This window comes from Armigeres subalbatus, chromosome 3 (genome assembly GCF_024139115.2).
Source record: "Armigeres subalbatus isolate Guangzhou_Male chromosome 3, GZ_Asu_2, whole genome shotgun sequence".
Lineage (NCBI taxonomy): Eukaryota > Metazoa > Arthropoda > Insecta > Diptera > Culicidae > Armigeres > Armigeres subalbatus.
This window is the reverse complement of record NC_085141.1, coordinates 110,352,831-110,375,535: the sequence shown is the minus strand read 5'-3', so window position 1 is coordinate 110,375,535 and position 22,705 is coordinate 110,352,831. Positions and strand designations below refer to the sequence as shown.

Genomic DNA, 22,705 nt, shown 5'->3' with positions numbered 1-22,705 from the left:
AATTTTGAGTTGGTGTCTTCGGAAGAGTGTCGTGTTTTGAAGAAATATGAAGCCCAGCGTCGAGCATTAGTTCAAATTTTCGCCGCATAGGTGGCGCTGAAATACAAACTTTTTTGTTTTACGGTTTAGAGCTTTGTTGTCTTCGGCAAAGTTGTAGAACGTGGAAAAATAATTGTAGTTGCCGAAGACACCTAAGCTGTATACCTTCTATTTGCAGAGATATAGTAAAAATTGTAAAGTTTCGTCTTTTTTTCGATTTTCTTGGACTATTTACGAAAAATGTAAAAAATATCATATTAAAACCTAGTAGTCTGTCACAGTTGATAGTGCTCATGGTTTATGCAAGAGTTTTGATATTTCATCAAGTTGAAAGAAATATTAACCTAAATATTGAAACATATCATGTTTTTTTTTGACATTTCTTCAACTTTTATTGGACAACGTGACATATGAAGGAAAAAATAATAATAAAAGGACTAATCTACAAACAATTATGAAAATGCTTTTATTTGCTCACTTCAATAGTTGTTGCACTGATTTTGGGAAGAAATCTCTGGCCGTTCAAGGAAACTGTTTTCTCGACAATTGTTCGTATGGTGATATTGGATACTGATATACTAATTAATGTATGATATGTATAAACTTACCTTGAGCCATATCGATTATCGGATAAAAGCAACAAAAAACACATTCGCTATAATGTTTAACAAGAAAACCATAATTGATGAAGATGAAATGTTTTGATTTTGAAATCTCACCTGCCCATAACCCTCGGTAAATATGTATACTAAGATCAACAGCATACGCTTTGCCTACTACGATTCTTAATCGATATGTTGTGGCAAAGATTTGCAGAACACGTTACCGTGCATCGATTATCAATATTAACTATAATTGGATTGTTTAGGGGTATATATGTTTTTACATTTTCTGAATCTGCATAAAAAACTGAGCCTAACCCCAATTTTTCAGAATTGTTTGAGCCCCGGAACTATTTTTAATTTGCATTTTAAATTTATATGGGATTAAAAAATGTTCTTATGCTACATGGGTCAACTGTCAGTCTATGAATGTTAGTGTCATTCTATCGGTTGAAATGGCTTATTGTTTGCTGTATATAAATGTAAATAAAAGGTTTACAAACAAAATAAAAATTTGTTCGAGATTAGACAAGCATGCTTTTTATGTTGGACTATAAAAAATCTCATATTTTTCTTTGCTAAACAACCCAATTGAACATCCTAGTAGTAGGACTTAATTTATCGTAAACAAATATATATGACTAAAAATGTCAATCATGTTATGCGTTTAGATTGCATTAACTCATTGAAATCGATCTTTATCCGATGATTTGTACTGTGTGTTTTGTTACTCGATAAAAATAAGGACTACTCTGATCGGTTCCTTTATCTTAATATGATAGTTTATTGTTTCGAATTCAATAACTTCCTAACTCTATGATACTTTTATACCAAGTTACAGTAAAAACAACTCAAGCATGGACCATAACCATAATAAATTGTGTAAATCAGTTAGTTCTGTCGCGTGTGATTAGCTTTTTAGCAATTTTGGGTAAAATAGTGCGAGAAATATAAAACTCAATGAAATTTTACAATTTTTACTATATCTCTGCAAATAGAAGGTATACAGCTTAGGTGTCTTCGGCAACTACAATTATTTTTCCACGTTCTACAACTTTGCCGAAGACACCAAAGCTCTAAAACGTAAAACAAAAAAGTTTGTATCGCAGCGCCACCTATGCGGCGATAATTTGAACTAATGCTCGACACTGAACTTCATATTTTTTCAAAACACGACACTCTTCCGAAGACACCAACTCAAAATTACGCATCCCCTAAGCTCCAAGGTATTTTGTCGGGCTAGCTCCGCCCCGTGGCCCAGTGTGCAATGTGGTCTTTTATCGATTTCAAGCGCATTATAATCTATTTTGTGGAAAATCATGATGACAGAGCTGCCGCACGGTATATTTTGATCCTAAAACGGGAATGTCCCCTCCTGCGGGTTCCCCGGGGGCACCTTGCATGTACCAGGAGTGGCCAATGTGGTCTTTTATCGATTTCAAGCGCATTATCATCTATTTTGTGGGAAATCATGACAAAAGAGCCGCCGCACGGCATATTTTGGTGCTAAAACGGAAATGTCCCCTCCTGCGGGTTCCCCGGGGGCACCTTGTATGTGCCAGGAGTGGCCAATGTGGTCATTTATCGATTTCAAGCGCATAACCATCTGTTTGGTGGAAAATCATGACAAAAGAGCCGCCGCACGGCATATTTTGGTGCTAAAACGGAAATGTCCCCTCCTGCGGGCTCCCCGGGGGCACCTTGCATGTACCAGGAGTGGCCAATGTGGTCTTTTATCGATTTCAAGCGCATTATCATCTATTTTGTGGAAAATCATGACAAAAGAGCCGCCGCACGGCATATTTTGGTGCTAAAACGGAAATGTCCCCTCCTGCGGGTTCCCCGGGGGCACCTTGCATGTACCAGGAGTGGCCACTTTCATCGGATGCCCTTTCATGGACCATACATTACCGTTTTAAGAGAATATATGAAGAATTAGCGATCGAATGGCATATATGGAGCGATTTTTATGCTCCCCTTATATGACCGACAAGGTCCCCGTGGAAGTCGTTTCCCGGTGGCCATTGTCTCCAGAACCAGCATATCACCACATAGCCACAAAATTGATGAGTTTATCTTTAGAACGGTATATAAACTTTGTAATTCGGTTTATAATTTGACTGTTTTATAAGCATTTACATTTCTGGGTCAATATGACCCCAACATCTTATTCGTAACTTTTTTTGTGGGGTCGTTCCTGTTGCACCTTAAAATACTTTTTTCATGTCAGATGCTTCATTTCCACAAAATATTAAAAGTCAAGAAATTTCAGAACGATCGTATTATCAGGTAAAAAGTTATTCTACTTTGAAGTTTCGTTTTGGGTCATATTGACCCCAACATCTTACTAAGGTTAAAGGAAATAGCGTAGGATTTCCCAAAAAGAAATTTCGACGAATTTCCCAAAAAAAATTCCAAAGATTTTTTTAAGATCCAAATATTTTTCAGGGGTTTCCGAAAAAATAACGAAGAATTTTGCGATGAAATTCCGTAGAATTTATCAAAGAAAATTACGAAGAAATTCCCATATTAAGTTTAAGATCAAATATTCATGCATATTAGGGTGCGGCTTATTTTTAGATTTTTTCCGAAACCTGGAATTCGTGTGCTTAAACGCTTTTTTATGGCAAAAAAAAGAGTAACCTCAGAATTTGAGGTCAAAATATTGTTTAGAGGTCGCGCTTTCAAAAGTTGTTTAGAGGTCGCGAGGTCAAAAGTTTAAAGGTCGCGCAAAGGAAAAAAAAAGCCTGTGTTGAATTTAATTTTTGAGACGAAAATTATTTTAAGCTTTTTGTGGAAAGTATTCACTTGTCATAAGACGAGTTTGTATTTCTTCTTCTTCTTCTTCTTCTATGGCTCTACATTCCAAATGAAACTAGGCCTGCTTTCCAACTTAGCAACTATTAGCATTTCCACAGTTATTAATTGAAAGTTTTTTCTATGCCCGCCAGTGCATGAGTATGTATCTTGTGTGGTAAGTACAATGGATACACTATGACCAAGGTGTCGAAATTGTTTCCCATCCGAAAGCATTCTGTTTCGGACCAAGAATCGAACTCGCCATCTCTGGATTGGAAATCTTACGCCTTTGAAGGCCAACTGGAGACCCCTTGAGTATTGAGTCAAGTACGAGACACTGAAGACGGCCTTACTGTTGAGATCAAAATATGTGTCTCTCAAAGGTACAATAAAGTAGTGGAATTAAATGGAATAGTACAAACTCGTCTTATTACAAGCTAATTTTTGTATTAAAAATACGCAAATAAAGTTAAAAAAAAAAATAAAAACCAGAGTAATACTCATGTGCCGCATTTATTGTTCACAACTTCAGTAATCGACTGGTGACTGGCGCTAGTTGATTGTTTGGGAACATTACAATATTATTTGGTCACAAAATAGAGGGGTTTTTGATTCGTTGAAATCAATTGCATGTTTTATGTTCGTAGTAGTATAAATACTAAATTATTTCGACAATCTGCCATGTTAATGTCCCCATGAGAGTCTCCCAGGAGCAGGACCGCTATGGATATTGAAAATGTTCATTATCATATAACCATACAACCATATGGAGATAGATGGTGCAGTACAGGGTGCGGCAGAAAATAATGCGAAAATGTTTAAACTTGAATATTGGGTTAATTCGAGTAGCTAGTGACTAATTTCTGCTGAAAGTATATTTGTTTATGTTTACTTTCGAATGCTGCATCGAGAGATTGTAATTGTTTTATTGCAAATTTCTAAAAATGTACACAAAAGAAGTGGTTACTACCTTGTTGCTCGCCCAGAAGACGCCGAATAAGATTACTATGGTGGTAGAATGTCTTTTGGCCACAGTTTATCGCCTTAAAACCGATTTTTTATATCAAAAGACATCAAAACAGTGATGTTAACATAAACAATCACGTTGCTAGCTAGTAACAAGTTGTTACCTTCATTTCCTTCATGAAAGTTTCATGTTTGTTCATTAGTTAATTATTCATTTCAAAATTTCTTGGCAACTATCTCATTAAATCACTAGGCTCCCCATATGTCACCTGCGCACATCTGACAGTGAGAATTGAAAACCAGATTACACAGAAAAGTGCAATCAATCGGAAGGGGAAAAACAATGTTCACTATCTGCGTGACGAACGCTGTTTATGAACGAAAAAATAATAAAACTTTAAAAAATTGTGCAGAAACTGATGGAATTGGTTCAAAAATATTTCACGATTTCATTCAAATCGGGGAATGTATTGTGTTTAAAATATCTATTGATAGAGGTTTCATCAGACTTGAATAAAAAACTTGTCTGTATATGCGTACCAATTTACACTTTTAGTCAGCCATTGAGCCTAATTTCATACACCCTCATAACAAAGTAATAATTGCATTGCCAATTATTCTCCCGTGACCATCAGCGGTTTCTCACGATTCACAGCCGTGCTAGATTTCAGTTATAAGGTTAACCGGAATTCCAGCATGGTAAGTGGTATTTTAAGTGCTCATAGCTGCATAATGTGTAACTGGAGGAGTCAAGCATTGCATTGGTCTAATTTAATTTCATACTCAGTTGGTCGTGAGCAGTGCCTCCGAGCTGCAGCACCATTCAATTTGTAAAGATTTTGTAAAAAAAAGTGATTATCATTTTTCATCGATTTTATTATAAAAATAAAAATGTGGTTACCTTTGCTAATACCGTACTTTTGTGTGGGAGTGGTTTTGGTGTATTCGTGCGTACAGTGGACCCGTAGAAAGATGTATGCCACATTGGCTAGCATGTCCGGTCCCAAGCCGCTGCCAGTGATTGGGAATGCTCATAAGTTCTACAATGTTACCGCGGGTAAGTGCCAATAGAGTAGAACCCGCGAATTGCCTGCTGCTTTTTAGTGTTTGATGGGACAGCAAAGTGCGGAAGGCACGAAGATTCAGCTTGTATGCTTGTGATATAATGCATAGCTAACATGGAGAAGTGAATGTGCTTTAACTTACATTAAAATGCATCCGCTAATGGATAATCAACTTACTTCGAAGCGCATTGGCTCGTTAAAATGGAAAGGAATCACGTACAAAATCATATTGAAGGCATGAGCCAAAAGCCATTAGAATCATATGTGTGACTGTGTGAGAAATAGACGTTTCAGTTTTCAGATGATATGTATTATGATATGAAGAAAAGTTCTGAAAACAGTTTGCAAGGAATGATGGTTTGCGGTTTGTAATAACGAAAATTATTCAAAAAAATATATTTTATTATAGACTATGAAACATCAGAATGATATACAAAGTCGGATAGCAGATGGCTCAACATATTATATAATGGAATAAAATAAACATCATCGGAGTGTAAAAAGTTGATTTAAGTTGGTTTAGTGGAAAAGGCCCCAGCTAGTCATTAGAATCTAGGATCAGCTAGTCATGTTCTTAAAGGGTTGAATTAGGTAAAAATATCCATGAAGAAAATAGTGAAAAGAAGTATTTGCTTAGCTAGGGCGTATTGCCTCCCCTTCCCCTACCCCTGCACATTTATGCAGGGGGAGAAGGCGGAGCACTGAATCCCTACCCCAACATGTGCGACATCTAGATTTGGTTTTAAACTGTAAACAACAGTGTTAATTCTCTACCACCTTTTTGTTATGGCGAGGCAATTTTTATGCACACTTTTGTTTTCGATATTTTATCAAAATTAAACACTCAATCATGCAGCAATATAACGATATGGTATGCTTGAGATACCTGCTTAATTATAGGGACTCGAAAAGAATTTATTTGCAGTAACTAACCAAATATAAAAAATGTTCGCATTAACGATTGCGCCCTAACACCCGTTCTAAGCTTCGATGCAGAGTACACGAGCTTTGTTCGCCAGTGACAGGCGTATGAGGCCCTTGCATTTATGTCTATAATGGTTCTTCCATTGCCGACATAAGTCATCGCCGTGGGACAAAATGCTACAGTAGCGACGAGTTCTAGTGTCTTCACTGCTACACGTCGTATCTATGCAACCGAATCATTATGACGCCACCGAAGCTCAAAGATTTCATTTTTATTGTTCTTCAATTGGCAAACATCAGTTTTTTCCAAAACCGTTGTAATGTTGCATAAAGTCGTTATGGATGTTATCGGAAGATTTTTGTTATAAGAGTTTCCACTAACTGAGTGTATTTAAAACGCCATTCTCTTTTAACTAATCCGACTCTCGAGTGACGTACGCTCAATAACGTGTAGAAGTGTCGTCAAAACTTTTAGTTGCACTTGCACGACTATCTGCGTGATAACCAGGTAACACCAAGAAACCGAATAGATGTTACGTAGTTCAATATTTATTTATTATCAGACTAAGGCCGGAGTGGCCTGTGCTGCACATAAAAGTCTTCTCCATTCAGCTCGGTCCATGGCTGCACTTCGCCAACCACGCAGTCTGCGGAGCAGGGTTGGGAAAAATCAAATTTTCGAAAAATCGAGAATGATCAAACTCACTCGCGATTTTACTTTTAAATTATCAAGTGATTAAAACTCGCCAGCGATTAAAAATCGTTTGAAAATCGTATCTTGATTTGAAGCATTTACCGTTACCTTTTAAACAATTTTTCCTTACTAGCATGAAACTAAAACGCAAAATAGAAGATATAACGGGACTGTTGACAATTAGCTATTATTAGTGAAGATTAATGATTGAATGAAAATTCTGTGTTTATTATCGTTTGAGTACAAAATTTGAGAAGTTGTCGCCGGCGACAACTCGCCTACTGTTTTCACGTGAAAAGTTTTCACATGAAAATTGCAATCATGATCGTCTGATAATGATTAAGCACAACACTGGTGCGGAGGGTCCGCAAATCGTCCTCCACCTGATCGATCCACCTTGCCCGCTGTGCACCACGCCTTCTTGTTCCCGTCGGATCGTTGTCGAGAACCATTTTCACCGGATTACTGTCCGACATTCTGGCTACGTGCCCGGCCCACCGCAGTCTTCCGATTTTCGCGGTGTGAACGATGGATGGTTCTCCCAACAGCTGATGCAACTCGTGGTTCATTCGCCTCCTCCACGTACCGTCCGCCATCTGCACCCCACCATAGATGGTACGCAAAACTTTCCTTTCAAAAACTCCCAGTGCGCGTTGATCCTCCACGAGCATCGTCCAGGTCTCGTGTCCGTAGAGAACTACCGGTCTTATAAGCGTTTTGTAGATAGTCAGTTTGGTACGGCGGCGAACTCTATTCGATCGGAGCGTCTTACGGAGTCCAAAGTACGTACGATTTCCAGCCATTATGCGCCTCCGAATTTCTCTGCTGGTATCATTATCGGCGGTCACCAGTGAGCCTAAGTACACGAATTCTTTAACCACCTCGATTTCGTCACCACCGATAGAAACTCGTGGTGGGTGGCTTACATTGACCTCTCTTGAGCCTCTTCCTATCATGTACTTCGTCTTCAACGTGTTGATGACTAGTCCAATCCGCTTAGCTTCGCTTTTCAGTCTGATGTAGTCTTCCTCCATCCTCTCAAAGTTACGTGTCATGATATCAATGTCGTCGGCGAAACCAAATAACTGGACGGACTTCGTGAAAATCGTACCACTCGTGTCAATCCCTGACCTTCGTATTACTCCCTCCAAAGCGATGTTGAATAACAGGCACGAAAGACCATCACCTTGCCGTAACCCTCTACGCGTTTCGAAGGGACTCGAGAATGCCCCTGAAACTCGAACTACGCACATCACCCGATCCATCGTCGCCTTGATCAACCGTATCAGTTTATCCGGAAATCCGTTTTCGTGCATTAGCTGCCATAGCTGGTCTCGATCGATTGTATCATATGCGGCTTTGAAGTCGATAAATAGATGATGTGTGGGCACGTTGTATTCGCGGTATTTCTGCAATACCTGACGTATGGCGAACACCTGGTCTGTGGTAGAGCGTTCACCCATAAATCCCGCCTGGTACTGCCCCACGAACTCTCTTGCAATTGGTGTTAGTCGGCGGCATAAAATTTGGGAGAGTACCTTGTAGGCGGCGTTCAGCAATGTGATTGCACGGTAGTTGCTACAATCCAGCTTATCGCCCTTTTTGTAGATGGGACACACGACACCTTCCATCCACTCCTGCGGCAGAACCTCATCCTCCCAAACCTTGGTAATCACCCAGTGCAGCGCTCTAGCCAGTGCCTCACCACCGTGTTTAAACAGCTCTCCTGGTAGTTGGTCAACTCCAGGGGCTTTGTTGTTTTTCAGCCAGCCAATCTCCTCTTGGATTTTCTGGAGATTCGGAGCCGGATGTCGCATGTCCTGCGCGCGTGTTCCTAGGTTCATACCGCCACCGTTGTCTGCCATATCGCCGTTCAGATGCTATTCGTAGTGTTGCCGCCACCTTTGAATCATCTCACGCTCGTTCATAAGAAGGTTCACGTTTATGTCCTTACACATATCGGGCTGTGGCACGTGGCCCTTACGTGAACGGTTCAACTTCTCATAGAACTTTCGTGCGTTATTAGCGCGGTACAGTTCCTCCATCTCTTCACGGTCTCGATCTTCCTGCTGGCGCTTTTTCCTCCGGAAAATCGAGTTTTGTCTGTTCCGCGCCCGTTTGTATCGTGCCTCGTTCGCTCTCGTGCGGTGTTGCAGCAATCTCGCCCATGCTGCATTCTTCTCCTCAACTAGCGTAGTTCAATATGCACTAGGTATATATTTTCACTTTCTTCACTTGACGCGAATGACTGTTGGTGGCGAAGGTGTATTAAAAAGCGGTGGTGTATTAAGCTGTGGAACCACCAATGCTGGAAGAGGGTAAAAAGGCTCTAAATGAGCTGAAAACAGTAAAGCTGCTGAAAAGAGTCTAACTTCTAAAACTTGGAAGTGAGCAGCTGCATCAATCGATCAACTAAATTTTTTTAAATATTGGAGAAAAAATAGCTGACTACCGGCTGGTTGGGTGGCCTCATATGTCAGATCTATAAAGAAGGGCACATACTAGAATATGCCAATTACAGAAGGATCACCCTTCTGAACTCGGCGTACAAAATTCTGTCACGAGTTCCACTTAATAGACTAAGACCTCTTAAGGAGTCCTTTATCGGCGAATAACAGCCAGGTTTTCGTGAGGGTCGATCAATGTCGGATCAGATGTTTAGATCAGATCAGCGTACCATTCAGTGGAAAGAAATGAGCTGTGGTAGATAATGTCTGGATATGGCTCTCCGGCGAAACTGATTAGGCTGATACGTACAACGTTTGATGCCTCGAAATCAAGTATTCGAATTGCAGACGAAGTGTCAACCTAGTTTGTGATCTTAAATGGATTGAAGCAAGGTGATGCAATATCTAGTTTATTATTCAATATCGCACTCGAAGGCGCTATTACGAGATCTGGCGTGCAGAGGAACGTCACATATGCTCCTTTGCGGACGACATCGACTTTATTGGAATCGATCGCAGGGCAGTAGTGGAGTTATCAAGCGATCGTTATTTCTTGTGGTATAATGAGATCAGTTAATTAAGCATCCGAGAAGCCCACTTCTACCACTACCGGATAGCTATCCGAGCTGAACTCTTGGTAAACAACCGACTGCGTTCATATTGGTAATGTAGACGTCTGGCTTAACCAACCAGATGGGTGTACGACCAGTTGATTCCTTCCCGGCTAACGCCGATCCGGCTCTGAGCACCGAGGTGTCAACCCCCGCAGGGCCTTACTGCATCAGCAAAGATAACCATGGGATCAAAATGGCGACTATACCAGCTGGGTTCGAGGGCAGCCCTGGGGACCCAACAACCATGAATAAAGGCAACTGACCAACAAAGCAACGGAAGTGAACCCCTTCGCAAAGAAAGGTTTGGAGAGATCTCCACCCAACGCATCGAGTGCGAGAGAGATAGAGCAGAAGGACACGAGTAGCGAAGTAAATGTCGTTGAGAGCGATAACGATATGTTAATAGTCGACCAGCAGCAACAAAATACAGTGGAGATAGGGTCAAGTGGCATCCTGGCGAGCTTGGCCGTAGTCATGGTGCAATTCGATGACACAATCGACTTCACCAAAGGACGGGGCAATATGTCGAGGGATCTAAAGCTGAACTTGCTAAAGCTTCGCTATTTGGTTCTTTCTGGCAGGAACAGGGAGTGCTTGCGGCCAGGCTGGAAGGCTGTGGTAAAGTGGAGAAGAGCACACAGACTGCTCTCTTCTCTTTCCATAGTACCACAACCATGGCACATGAGGCGTTAGATTTTGCACTCAGCGACAGAGCCGCAGAAAGGAGGACAGACAAGCGACCCAGAGACTCGCCTGGCATTAAGCGCCATAAACAGAACGCAAAAAGGCGTCGGTAGAGCGCAAATCAGGAGAGCGGGCCCACGGAAGCTGCAAACATGGGCGAACAGCGTAAGAAGAAAGCAAGGATGAAACGAGCCATTTGGCCACCGGAGAAGGGGAGCCAACCCGACCAAGACAACCAGAGGTCGAACGGTCCTCGGCAAACGGTAGTGAGGAAACCGAAGGTGAAAGCAGCAAACACGCGCCCGGCGAGAGCCAGGGAAAAGAGAAAAGCGCTACGCCGACGTGCTCAAGGTGATGCGCAGCGCCGAGAAACTGGCGGACCTTGTGATCCTTGTCTTAAGCAAGGGCTCACAGGTGAACCGCATCCCTGCGGATAACGGGAGCTGGGTAGCAGACGGATCCAGATCAGCGGCGATTTGTATGACTGAAAGATTTCCAATCCAGGAAGTGGTAAACACAAGAGCGGAGGGAGCAGTTATAGCTAAGATAAATGGCGTGTGCTACTGCAGCTGCTATGCGCCGCCAAGGTGACCGATAGAGCAATTAACCCAGATGGTCGATCGGCTGACATCAGACCTGGCGGGTCGCAAGCCAGTAGTCATTGCAGGGGACTTCAATGCGTGGGCGACGGAGTGGGGAAGCCGCCTTACTAATCGGAAAGGGCAAACGCTACTAGAGGCCTTAGCTAAGCTGTACGTCGTACTAGGAAACGTCGGCTCCCGCAGTACCTTCCAGTGAAACAGAGTGGAATTGATAATAGATGTAACATTCTGCAGTCCAAGTTTGGCCGGTGTCCTGCAGTAGAGGGTCTACGACGGCTACACCCAAAGTGACCATCTGGCTAACCGGTGCATGATAAGCAGCGAGCAAAAGAGATGATGTCGAGGAGCCACCCCTCCTACAAGCTACAACCAGAGCATGGAAGGTCGCCCACTTCGACAGTAGAACTTTCAGTAAAGCTTTGCGCCTGGATGAAAACACGGAATGTTTGAGCGGGGATAAAGTGGATGCGGTTCTGTCAATAGCGTGCGACGCTACCATGCCGAGGAAGACACGACCGCGGAATTGTCGATCACAGGTATACTAGTGGAGCGAGCACATTGCAGTCCTTCGAAGGAAAATGCAAAGAACATGCTCGGCGGAAGATAGGAAGGAATGCATCGAGCAATTCAAAGCAAGGAGACTGGCTCTAAACAAGGCCATCAAAGAAAGCAAGAAAGCCTTCGACAGACTGTGCCATAGCGGCAACCCGAACCCATGGGGAAACGCCTATAGGGTGGTGATGGCCAAAACAAGGTGAGCACTGGCAGCTCCTGAGCGATGACCAACGAGGCTGAAGACGATAATCGAAGCACTATTCCCGCACCATGGCTAAACCCATTGGTCGCCAGCAGCGAGGGTAGGAGCAAATGACGAAGCAATGGCGAGGGTGACGGTAGAGGAGCCTATGACGGTGGCAAAGTCTCTCGACCCGATTAAAGCACCTGGTCCGAACGAGATCTTGAACATGGTGTTGAAGGCAGCCATAATGACTAATCGGAACATGTTCAAGTTAGCCATGCAGAGGTGTCTGGACGAGCGGACATTCCCGGATGCGGATCTATGCAAGAGACCGTGAACCTGTTACCAAAACCTGGTAAGCCACCAAGAGAGCCCTCAGCGTACAGACCAATCTAATAGACACTGTAGGGAAGCTACTAGAGAAGTTGATCCTGAACAGGCTGTCGCCATACGTGGAGGAGGTAGGAGGATTGTCGAGCGAGCAATTCGGCTTTCGGAGAGAAAGGTCTACTCTGGGTGCTATTAAATCGCTGGTTGTAACCGCAAAGGTCGCCATTGAATGCAAGCGGCGTGGTATACGTTACTGCGCAGTAATAACACTCGATGTGCGGAATGCATTCAACAGTGCGTGCTGGATGACGATCGCGAACTTGTTGCTTCGGCTGGGAGTACCGGTAGGGATGTAAAAGATTCTGGAAAGCTACTTCCAGAATCGAGTATTGATCTACGAGACAGACGAAAGCTTGGCTAGCGCCCCCATCACGGGAGGTGTCCCACAGGGATCAATTTTGGGTCCATTACTGTGGAACGTGATGTACGATGGCGTGCTGAGTAGAGATTTGAAAACCCGAGACCCGACCCGAACCCGAACCCGACGGGTTCGGGTCGGGTACGGGTCGGGTTCGGGTTTGGAAAATTAGAACAACGTTGGGTTCGTGTCGGGTACGGGTTTGTGAGATGATAAAATGTCGGGAAGATTTCCGATCCAGGAAGTGGTAAACACAAGAGCGAAGGGAGCAGTTATAGCTAAGATAAATGGAGTGTGCTACTGCAGCTGCTATGCGCCGCCAAGGTGACCGGCAGAGCAATTTACCCAGATGGTCGATCGGCTGACATCAGATCTGGCGGGTCGCAAGCCAGTAGTTATTGCAGGGGACTTCAATGCGTGAGCGACGGAGTTGGGAAGCCGGCTTACTAACCGGAGAGAGCAAACGCTACTAAAGACCTTAGCTAAGCTGGAAGTCGTTTCAGGAAACGTCGGCTCCCGCAGTACCTTCCAGCGGAACGGAGTGGAATCGATAATAGATGTAACATTCTGCCGTCCAAGTTTGGCCGGTGTCCTACAGTGGAGGGTCGACGACTTGTACACCCAAAAGGACCATCTGGCTATCCGGTACATGATGAGCAGCGAGCAAAAAAGATGATGTCGGGGAGCCACTCCTCCTATAACCAGAGCTTGGAAGGTCGCCCACTTCGACAGTAGAACTTTCAGTAAAGCTTTGCGCCTGGAGGAAAACACGGAAAGTTTGAGCGGGGATGAACTGGATGCGGTTCTGTTATTAGCGTGCGACGCTACCATGCCGAGGAAGGCACGACCGCGGAATTGTCGATCACAGGTATACTAGTGGAGCGAGCACATTGCACGCCTTCGAAGAAAAATGCAAAGGACACGCTCGGCAGAAGATAGGGAGGAACGCATCGAGCGATTCAAAGCAGGGACACTGGCTCTAAACAAGGCCATCAAAGAAAACAAGAAAGCCTTCGACAGACTGTGCCATAGTGGCAACCCGAACCCATGGGGAAACGCCTATAGGGTGGTGATGGCCAAAACAAGGTGAGCACTGACCAACGAGGCTGAAGACGATAATCAAAGCACTATTCCCGCACCATGGCTAAACTCATTGGCCGCCAGCAGCGAGGGTAGGAGCAACTGACAAAGCAGCGGCGAGGGTGGCGGTAGAAGAGCCAATGACGGTGGCAAAGTCTCTCCACCCGATTAAAGCACCTGGTCCGGACGGGATCTCAAACATGGTGTTGAAGGCAGCCAAAATGACTAATCCGGACATGTTCATGTTAGCCATGCAGAGGTGGACGAGCGAACATTCCCGGATATATTCAAGAGACTGTGATCCTGTTACCGAAACCGGGTAAGCCTCCAAGAGACCCCTCAGCGTACAGACCAATCTAATAGACACTGTAGGGAAGCTACTAGAGAAGTTGATCCTGAACAGGCTGTCGCCATACGTGGAGGAGGTAGGAGGATTGTCGAGCGAGCAATTCGGCTTTCGGAGAGAAAGGTCTACTCTGGGTGCTATTAAATCGCTGGTTGATACCGCAAAGGTCGCCATTGAATGCAAGCGGCATGGTATACGTTACTGCGCAGTAATAACACTCGATGTGCGGAATGCATTCAACAGTGCGTGCTGGATGACGATCGCGAATTTGTTGCTCCGGCTGGGAGTACCGGTAGGGATGTAAAAGATTCTGGAAAGCTACTTTAAGAATCGAGTATTGATCTACGAGACAGACGAAGGCTTGGCTAGCGCCCCCATCACGGGAGGTGTCCCACAAGAATCAATTTTGAGTCCATTACTGTGGATCGTGATGTACGATGGCGTGCTGAGTAGAGATTTGAAAACCGAGACCCGACACGAACCCGAACCCGACGGGTACGGGTCGGGTTCGGGTTCGGGTTTGGAAAATTAGAACAATGTCGGGTACGGGTTTGTGAGATGATAAAATGTCGGGTCTGGGTCGGGTACGAGTTTGAGAAATAAAGTATTGATTATTTTTTTATTCGTTTCTGGTAATTTTAAGGCTTGTTCGTTGTTTGGGCCTATACCCTTTTGGGTGTAAGGAGAAATATAAAATATCTAGTTTGAATTTTCCACCTGAAAATTAGTTCGGGTCCAGTTCGGGCTTAAGACAGCAAAAAATGTCGGGTTCGGGTTTGATAAGATTTTTCATTCCGGGTTCGGGTCGGGTCCGGGTTTGAAAGGAATTTCCAAATCGGGTTCGGGTATACAAAATGTGAAACCCGACCATCTCTAGTGCTGAGGTTAAAGCTTCCACCTAGTTGGTGGGATTCGATGACGTAGCCATGAACGTGTACGGAGAATCCATCGAGCAAGAAGCTTCAGCTGGCGCATCATAAAACGGAGATGATAGTCGTTAACAACCGGAAATCGGTTCAAGAGGCGACAATTAGAGTCAGCGGCTGCGACATCACCTCCAAGAGATCTCTGAAACAATTGGGGGAGATGCTCGACGACAAGCTGAGCTTTAAAAGTCACGTCGACTACGCCTGCAAGCGCGCGTCGACGGCGATAGCGGCACTATGGGGGATGATGGCGAACAGCTCTAGGGTGTGCTCCAGCACGCGCAGGCTTCTGGCAAGCGTGGCGGTTTAAATACTACGATGCGGTGATCCAGTCTGGGGATCGCCGTTGAACGTAAACTGCAACGTATGAAAGCTGGAGAGTACTCATAGGCTAATGTTATCATGAGAATCATCAGCGCTTATCGCACCGTTTCCCATAAAGCGGCATGTGTACTAGCAGGCATGATGCCTATTAAACTGGTGGTAGAGGAAGACGAGGAGTGCTACGCCCTCAGGGGCACTGATAACGCTCGAGGGAATATCAAGGCAGCTAATTCTTAACTGGCTACGGATGCTTCAAGTGGTACCTACACAGGTTCGGACACGCGGCTTCTCCCGCCTGTCCGCAATGCCCAGGCGTGACAGAAACGGATGAACACATCCTGTTCACATGTCCCCGGTTCGAAACGGAGAGGCTTGCGATGTTGGAAGCATGTGGAACGGATACTACCACCGATAACATCAGAAAAATGTGCCAGATCCCAGAAAATTGGAGAGCGGTCGCAAGAGCGACGTCAAGGATAGCCAACAACGAATAGAGCAGCAGCAGGCAGCCTTTACGGATAGCGGACCATGAGTACTCTGTGAGCTATATTGATCAACGGTTAAGCTATATGACTGAACGGTAAAGAAATGGCGCAGTGCATGGGAAATCGGTTAATTGGAGTAGGCTAGGTCCACCGCCGGGGACCAGTTGAGTACATCGTGACACGCGAATGCTTCGGGTTGTCGGGGCACCACTGAACCGGAAGCTTCCATCCGAAATCCTTATCTCTTATCTCGGCACTCGTACGGTCACCCGTTGAAGTGAGAATGTGTGTAGGACTTGAGCGGATATCTACCAGGTGAAAGTGTAGTGTTGGTAATGTAACAGCCTTCCACGGGTGCGAGTCGTCGGTATCGGGGGAGCTTCCACCGCCGAGGGACTCACCGTCGGAGTAGGATAGATCCGCCGCCTGAGACTATCTGAGTAGCTTGCGAGTACGTTGAAAGCTAAATGGCTCTAAAAATTAAAATTAAAAAAGATGTGGTGCTGAAAGACACAAGGAAAAAATAAAGGGCTCAACGCTTTCGTGTGCTTACTGGCACCAACAAGGGAGCCAAAGGGCTCAGACGTAGAACAAAACATCGCAGAGAGGCACTGTAAAAGGTGTCGTTTTGGGAGGAGTACTTTCAGTACTGCTTTGCCCCATAGAAGTAATACTGCAAGGTAGTCCCGGGGGAACAGGACATTGGGTGAGAGGGTAACTCAAGTAACCTTCTGTTACTTGGGTAAGTTTAGTGGGTCCGGCGGTCTGGCCTTCTGCCTACCGCGTCAACCCCACTCCCTGAGTGATAATTTCAGATGTCTGTAGATTTGCCGTCATACGTCTATTAACCCTTAAAGGCGCAAGGCGATTTTTTTAGAATTCGTCGGAAATAATTTTAACGTAAATAATCATTGGAATTATTAACATTAAACGTATTTCCGGTTTGTTGTTTTAAAACAACATTGCGCATTTAAGGGTTAAAAAACACCACCTCCCCTGGTCAACCGATCGAGTCGTACGATGCAAAAGTCCGGGATGTTGACGGTCATCTCCGGTTTTAGATGCGTTTCGACGACGACGACGAAAAAATCCTTCAGCTCAATTGTTTTGCTCTTGAGTGAGCAACTGGTCCAACCTAGCAGCCATTTCCAATGATGAACATGCCAAGAGTGAAGTCCTGGTCGAAACGGGTTATGTAACCACGCAGTCGAGTGGCGAGCTCCAAGAAGGTAGGCATCAGTTGCTCCGGAATGTGTGGCTGGCGATGGAATCCAAGAAGAGGGACCTGCCAGTGGCTTGTGCGGTTGAAATGGTGGGACTATTAGAATCGCTTGACAGGGGCCGGGGTGGCCGAAAAGAAGACCCCGTTGTATGCAGGAATATGGTTCTTCTTCGACAGAGTTCTGGTGGAAGTCTTCTTCAGGATTTCCTACCGCTTCGCCCGCTTCGAACAGCCCCTTGTAGTGGTCCGATGATAATCACCATAGTTGGCGCACTGTTCAAGCCACCACGCTCGAGAATTTCCGGAACTCGGAGGTATTACTTCCCGTTCTCCTCGAACGGCGCACAGAAATAACTTGTTGATAGTGTAGCACTACCAAAACAGTTTCTTCCATTTGTTCGTTTTTCTTAACGAAAGGTAGACTGTTTCGCAGTGTTTGAAGCAACTTCAAGATCTTCACGATCAGCTTACCCTTTCCAAGCTCGATTTGTGAAACGCTCCAGGAGGTGGACAAGGTACAGCTGGTTCCGATTCTTTCTCGTCTTGTCGTGACGAGCGATTTTGTGGATGGCTACAGGCTTGATGCCACAACCCTCCAGGTCAGCAATTAGTCCCATCTCATTCATATCGGGGTGTCCAAGCAACAAAGCCTTGAGCGGCTTCATGCTGTGATGGTCATGAGTACAGTACTCACACTTCTGGACCTGAAGGAACGCCACGAGAGACTGGTGCTGATACTGCCACCGAGTCTTCCATGCTACCTGTTGCTGTATAAATCTCGATTGATGATTCTTCTGGCAACGTTTCAGCATTACTTTTGCTCTGTATGATACTCATGAAAATGATGAAAATAGTCTCAGTTTGATGTTTGTAGCAGTATTGGCTTACCTAGGGCATATTCCCTCCTTTTTGATAAAGATAATCCACCAATAAAACTTCATACCCGGTTTCACGTATCTATCATATATTTTTCAGAGGCACTTGCCGACACCCTGCGCTATTTTGGAAGCTTCCCATCGCCCGTTTGTATACACATGGGACCGTTGCCTCATGTTGCAATTTTTGATCCCGAATCGGCGCAAGTGGTTCTCAACTCGCAGCACTGTCTCCAGAAGACGCATCAATATTCATTCTTTTGGATTCCTCGTACACTGCTTTGCGCACCCGGTAAAAAATGATCACGAATAAAGCTTAAATACCATTGCGATTATGAAATACCGCTATTTCAATTACAGCTAACGTGTGGAAAGTGCAGCGCAAAGTCTTAAATCCTTCGTTTGGTCCAGCTATTCTTGGAAGCTTCGTCCCGATACTCAACGAAAAATGCATTACATTGATCAACCTTCTTGAGCAACACGTTGGGAAACCGCAGAGGGACTTCAGCAGAGATATTCTGAAGTGCACACTGGATCAAATATACGGTGGAATGCGTTTATTTTGACTAGAGATAATTGATCCCAATTACAATTACTTTTTTTTATAGAAACGGCATTTGATTGCAAATTCAATATGCAGCTGTCGTCGGATGGCGACAAATCCATGGATCTTTTCGAAGGTTTCATGGAGCTTGTTGCGGCAAGGTTCTTTACTGTTTGGAAGTATCCTGATTGCGTATATCAATGGACAAAGGCATACAGAGATCAGCGTAAATATATTACCACGTATTACCAAACCGTGCTGGAAAAAATATTGAAGCACCTCGATTTCGTTAACAGTATCACAAAATTGGACAAGAATGAAGATACCGAAAAGCCCCAAAACTATGTTAACAACTTGTTAAAATATTTGCGAATGCAGGAATCAACGTCCAAAGAAGAGATTTATTCACATTTTGGTTTGATGGTTTTCGCGGGTAACGAAACAACAGCGAAAACGATCTCTTTCATTTTGCTCATGCTCGCAATTCATCAGGATGTGCAAGAACGATGCTACCAGGAAATAGCCGGTGTTTGTCCTGAAATAGATCAGTACATATCTGCGGAGCACGCTGCAAATCTCACGTACCTTGAAATGGCATGCAAAGAAACTATGAGACTATTTCCCGTAGCTCCAATATTGGGACGGATCGCTACTGAGGACGTCAAACTGAATGGTGAGATTATTTGTTCGTTTTTTCTTCCTGCATAACTTTAAGCTCCTACTGGCAATACTAAACAGAGACCGTTTAGTTCAATAACTTTCACCGAAACTTATAGTACTCTACTCTTTTCAGATTGTCACACGATTCCGGCAAACGCCAGAATCATAATAGGCACTCATCAAATGCATCGGGACCCGAAAATTTGGGGAACGAATGCGGACAGGTTTGATCCCGACAACTTTCTGCCGGAAAATGTAGCCAAGCGACATCCGTATTCGTACATACCATTCAGCGGAGGACCACGGAATTGCTTGGGAGTGCGGTACGCATGGTTGTCTATGAAAATTTTGATCGCATATGTACTGCGCAACTACCGCTTGAGCACGTCACTGGAGTATGACCAAGTCAGGATATCATACGGAGTGATGCTGAACATCAAAAATGGCTGTCAATTAACGATTGAAAAAAGATGAGTAAAATTTAGGAGAAAAAACTCTCAAACAGATTTCTGTATTTGAAAATTTGAGAAAACACTTATCCACCCACCTATCATCGATGGTGCCTTTCTGTAAATGTAAAATAATATGATAAAGAAAGGAAAGGACAAAATAGCACTTTAGAGATAAAGAGTCCATTCTACATTTACTTGCCTCCATTTATTTGTCACTCGGTGCTGTAAACGAATATAACGTTTCATATTATGTTAGGAATCACCGTGATACATATTACTTTTTCGGAATTAATTTATTTGCTTTTTTGGCGGTAAACCGAAAAAGCCAATAAATTAATTTCGATAATTACATATAACTTTTATTGAATAATCCATTTTTCAACTTTTTCTTACCTAGATTGTCATGAATTTACTGCAATTTACCCTTTAATTTAACCATATTTCCTTTTTTCTATCGTAACAAAATGTTTTCCAGATAATACCAATGCAGCATTGAACCTAAATCTAAGGTCTTCGAATCGAACTTTGGTCCTAATTTTGTATTCCCTCAAAAGATACACTAACATCAATTTCATACTGATCATGGCGTACCGCCATCCGATGCAATTACGCGAACCTCCGCTGAACGGCAAAAACGCGTAGGGATGCCTTCCGATGGACCGCTCCGCCGAAAACCGTTCCGGGTCGAACTGGTTTGCATCCGGGCCCCAAATGTCCTCCCGGCGGTGATGGGCGAACAGCGATATTCCCAAAACGTTACCGGCTGGAATGTTAGTTTGGTCCAACACGATGGGAGCCATGTTCTGACGAACAATGGTCGGAGCGGTCGGGCACAAGCGCAGACATTCATTCAGGAACATTTCCGTGTAGGTGAGGGTCTTAAGTTCCTCCGGCGAAATGGGATCGGTGTGATGCTGCGGAACAATCTCGTTTATTTCCGCGTAAACTTTCTCCTGAACATGGGGATACATTCCGAGGAACAAGCAAGCGTACGCCATCAGCTGACCCGATGTATCGTTGCCCTGGAATGCATTCGAAATAGTTAGATACCTATTCAAAGAATATGATTTTAGTGAATTCGATGTTGAAAAATTCTTGTACAAGAAGGATTAAGAGAAAAATGTTGCTCCAAATATGAAAACTAAATAATCATTTATAAATTTCTTAGTAGATGTCTGATTTTGGTGATTCAATTTGTAATTTCTTGCAATAGATTAAATTGCGACAATTCCTTGGCAATAGATCTAGGAATGCGAAATCCGATTACAACTCGTAAGAATAGACGCTTGCATGCCTCTCTTGGCTCAGCATTATCCACCGACTACACATAAACTTCAGATCATAATTCTGAGTCCACCCGACAACAAAATTGGCAAAGTTTTTTACGCATATTTCTTTAGTCTTATGTCCAATTTGAGATCTTCACTAGACCTGTGCGTCCCCGCACCACGCCGCGGCCGCTGGTTTTACTAGCGCCGCCGCCGATCATAATTTTGCCACGCCGATGACTAATCGCAATAAAAAAAAGTCAATTGCCTTAAGTCGAGTCGAGTCAAGCACGAAACACTGAAAACGGCCTAATACTTGATATCCAAATACGTATCTGTGAAGAAATACAGCGTGCTGGATTTAATTGGAATAGTACTAAACTAGTCTTATGGCAGTTCATAAATGTTGTTAAGGTGGATCTCGTCTAAATTCAATTTCAAATCTACCTCAAACGATGGTGTCTCTACATAAGTCGGTGAAGTGACGTACATTGTCTTGTTTAATTAATAGGTTGGTTGATTAGTTTGAGAGTTTGAACTTGTATGTATTATAATAATACATAAATTGTTAAACTGATATTTGGAATGCGTTAAGCCAAGGCTTCATTCAGTCGGGCACCTAAACTTGTAGGTGACTCGCAAAATGGATTTGTTGTGGTTTAGCTTTTGTGGGGCCTGGGTGCATGACCGAAGCGTCCCCATTCTTAAAGGATCTGGCATTGTACAGGAAAATTATTTCAGTTTAGAAATTTCAAGTTAAGGTGCACATTAGTTATTTTGACAATTTTGTTTTGTTTTATAGTTTCTGTTTTCTTTGTTTTTAGATTTGTGCTATTAAGACAGTTGGCTTGTAAGGCAAACTGATTTAGCAAACTAATTAACTCCCAACTGTGAATGCTTTACCGATTTTTTTGTTTCGACTCCCGAGTAAGTAATTTATATTTTATAATCAATTTCTAAATATAACTGACAAAACCACTTGCTGAGCATCAGCAAATCAAATATTAATGAGCAAATATTACGAGCTCCAGTTAAAAACGCTGCTTATTTTCTTATTCACACCCAAAACTAGGGCGTTGTCGCCTCGCTGCGTAATATTTAGTCAAATTGTTTAGTTAAAACGCCAGGTATTTTCAAACATTACAAAAAATTAATTTTTATTTCTTGAAATTATTTAATACTGTATTGTAAAAGCCTTATTGTGAAATTCCTGGAATTTCTGAGAATATTCGAAGAAGTATCGTTTAAACATTCATCTATGAATTCCTTCAGAAATTAAGTCGGAATCGGAAATAAATCAAGAAATGTATTTAATAATTCCCCCAGATATTCCTCCGGAAAGTTTCTTTTGAAAACCCTTAGAAGATTATTTTAGGAATTCTTCCTTAAATTTGTTTGGGTATTCCTTTGGATATTCCTTACAAAATTTCTCCGAAAATTCCTTAAGAATTTTCATTACGGATTTCTTCAGAAAATCCTCTACGATTTTTTTGTTCGGAAACTGTTTAAGGAATGCTTGAATTTTTATATTCTCCTTCGGAGACTCCTTGAAGAATTTCTTTGGTAGTTTCTTTAGCAATTCCTGCGGAAATTTCTTAAGG

General features: G+C 43.4%; 2 protein-coding genes across 2 annotated transcripts in view; one reads left to right on the top strand and one right to left on the bottom strand.

The window, feature by feature from the left end:
* LOC134221877 (cytochrome P450 4c3-like) overlaps window positions 1–19,977 on the top strand; it is a 50,769-nt gene extending 30,792 nt beyond the window's left edge. The window contains exons 6-10 of the mRNA XM_062701047.1: window positions 5,292–5,463; window positions 18,281–18,472; window positions 18,541–18,726; window positions 18,789–19,397; window positions 19,518–19,977. Coding sequence (XP_062557031.1) covers window positions 5,292–5,463; window positions 18,281–18,472; window positions 18,541–18,726; window positions 18,789–19,397; window positions 19,518–19,858 — 1,500 coding nt within the window. The 3' untranslated portion in view covers window positions 19,859–19,977. The remainder of the gene's footprint in view (window positions 1–5,291; window positions 5,464–18,280; window positions 18,473–18,540; window positions 18,727–18,788; window positions 19,398–19,517) is intronic.
* Window positions 19,978–20,085: 108 nt separating this feature from the next.
* The window catches only part of LOC134221876 (uncharacterized), a 47,992-nt gene continuing 45,372 nt past the window's right edge, over window positions 20,086–22,705 (bottom strand). The window contains exon 11 of the mRNA XM_062701046.1: window positions 20,086–20,858. Within this exon, the coding sequence (XP_062557030.1) occupies window positions 20,268–20,858 (591 nt within the window). The 3' untranslated portion in view covers window positions 20,086–20,267. The remainder of the gene's footprint in view (window positions 20,859–22,705) is intronic.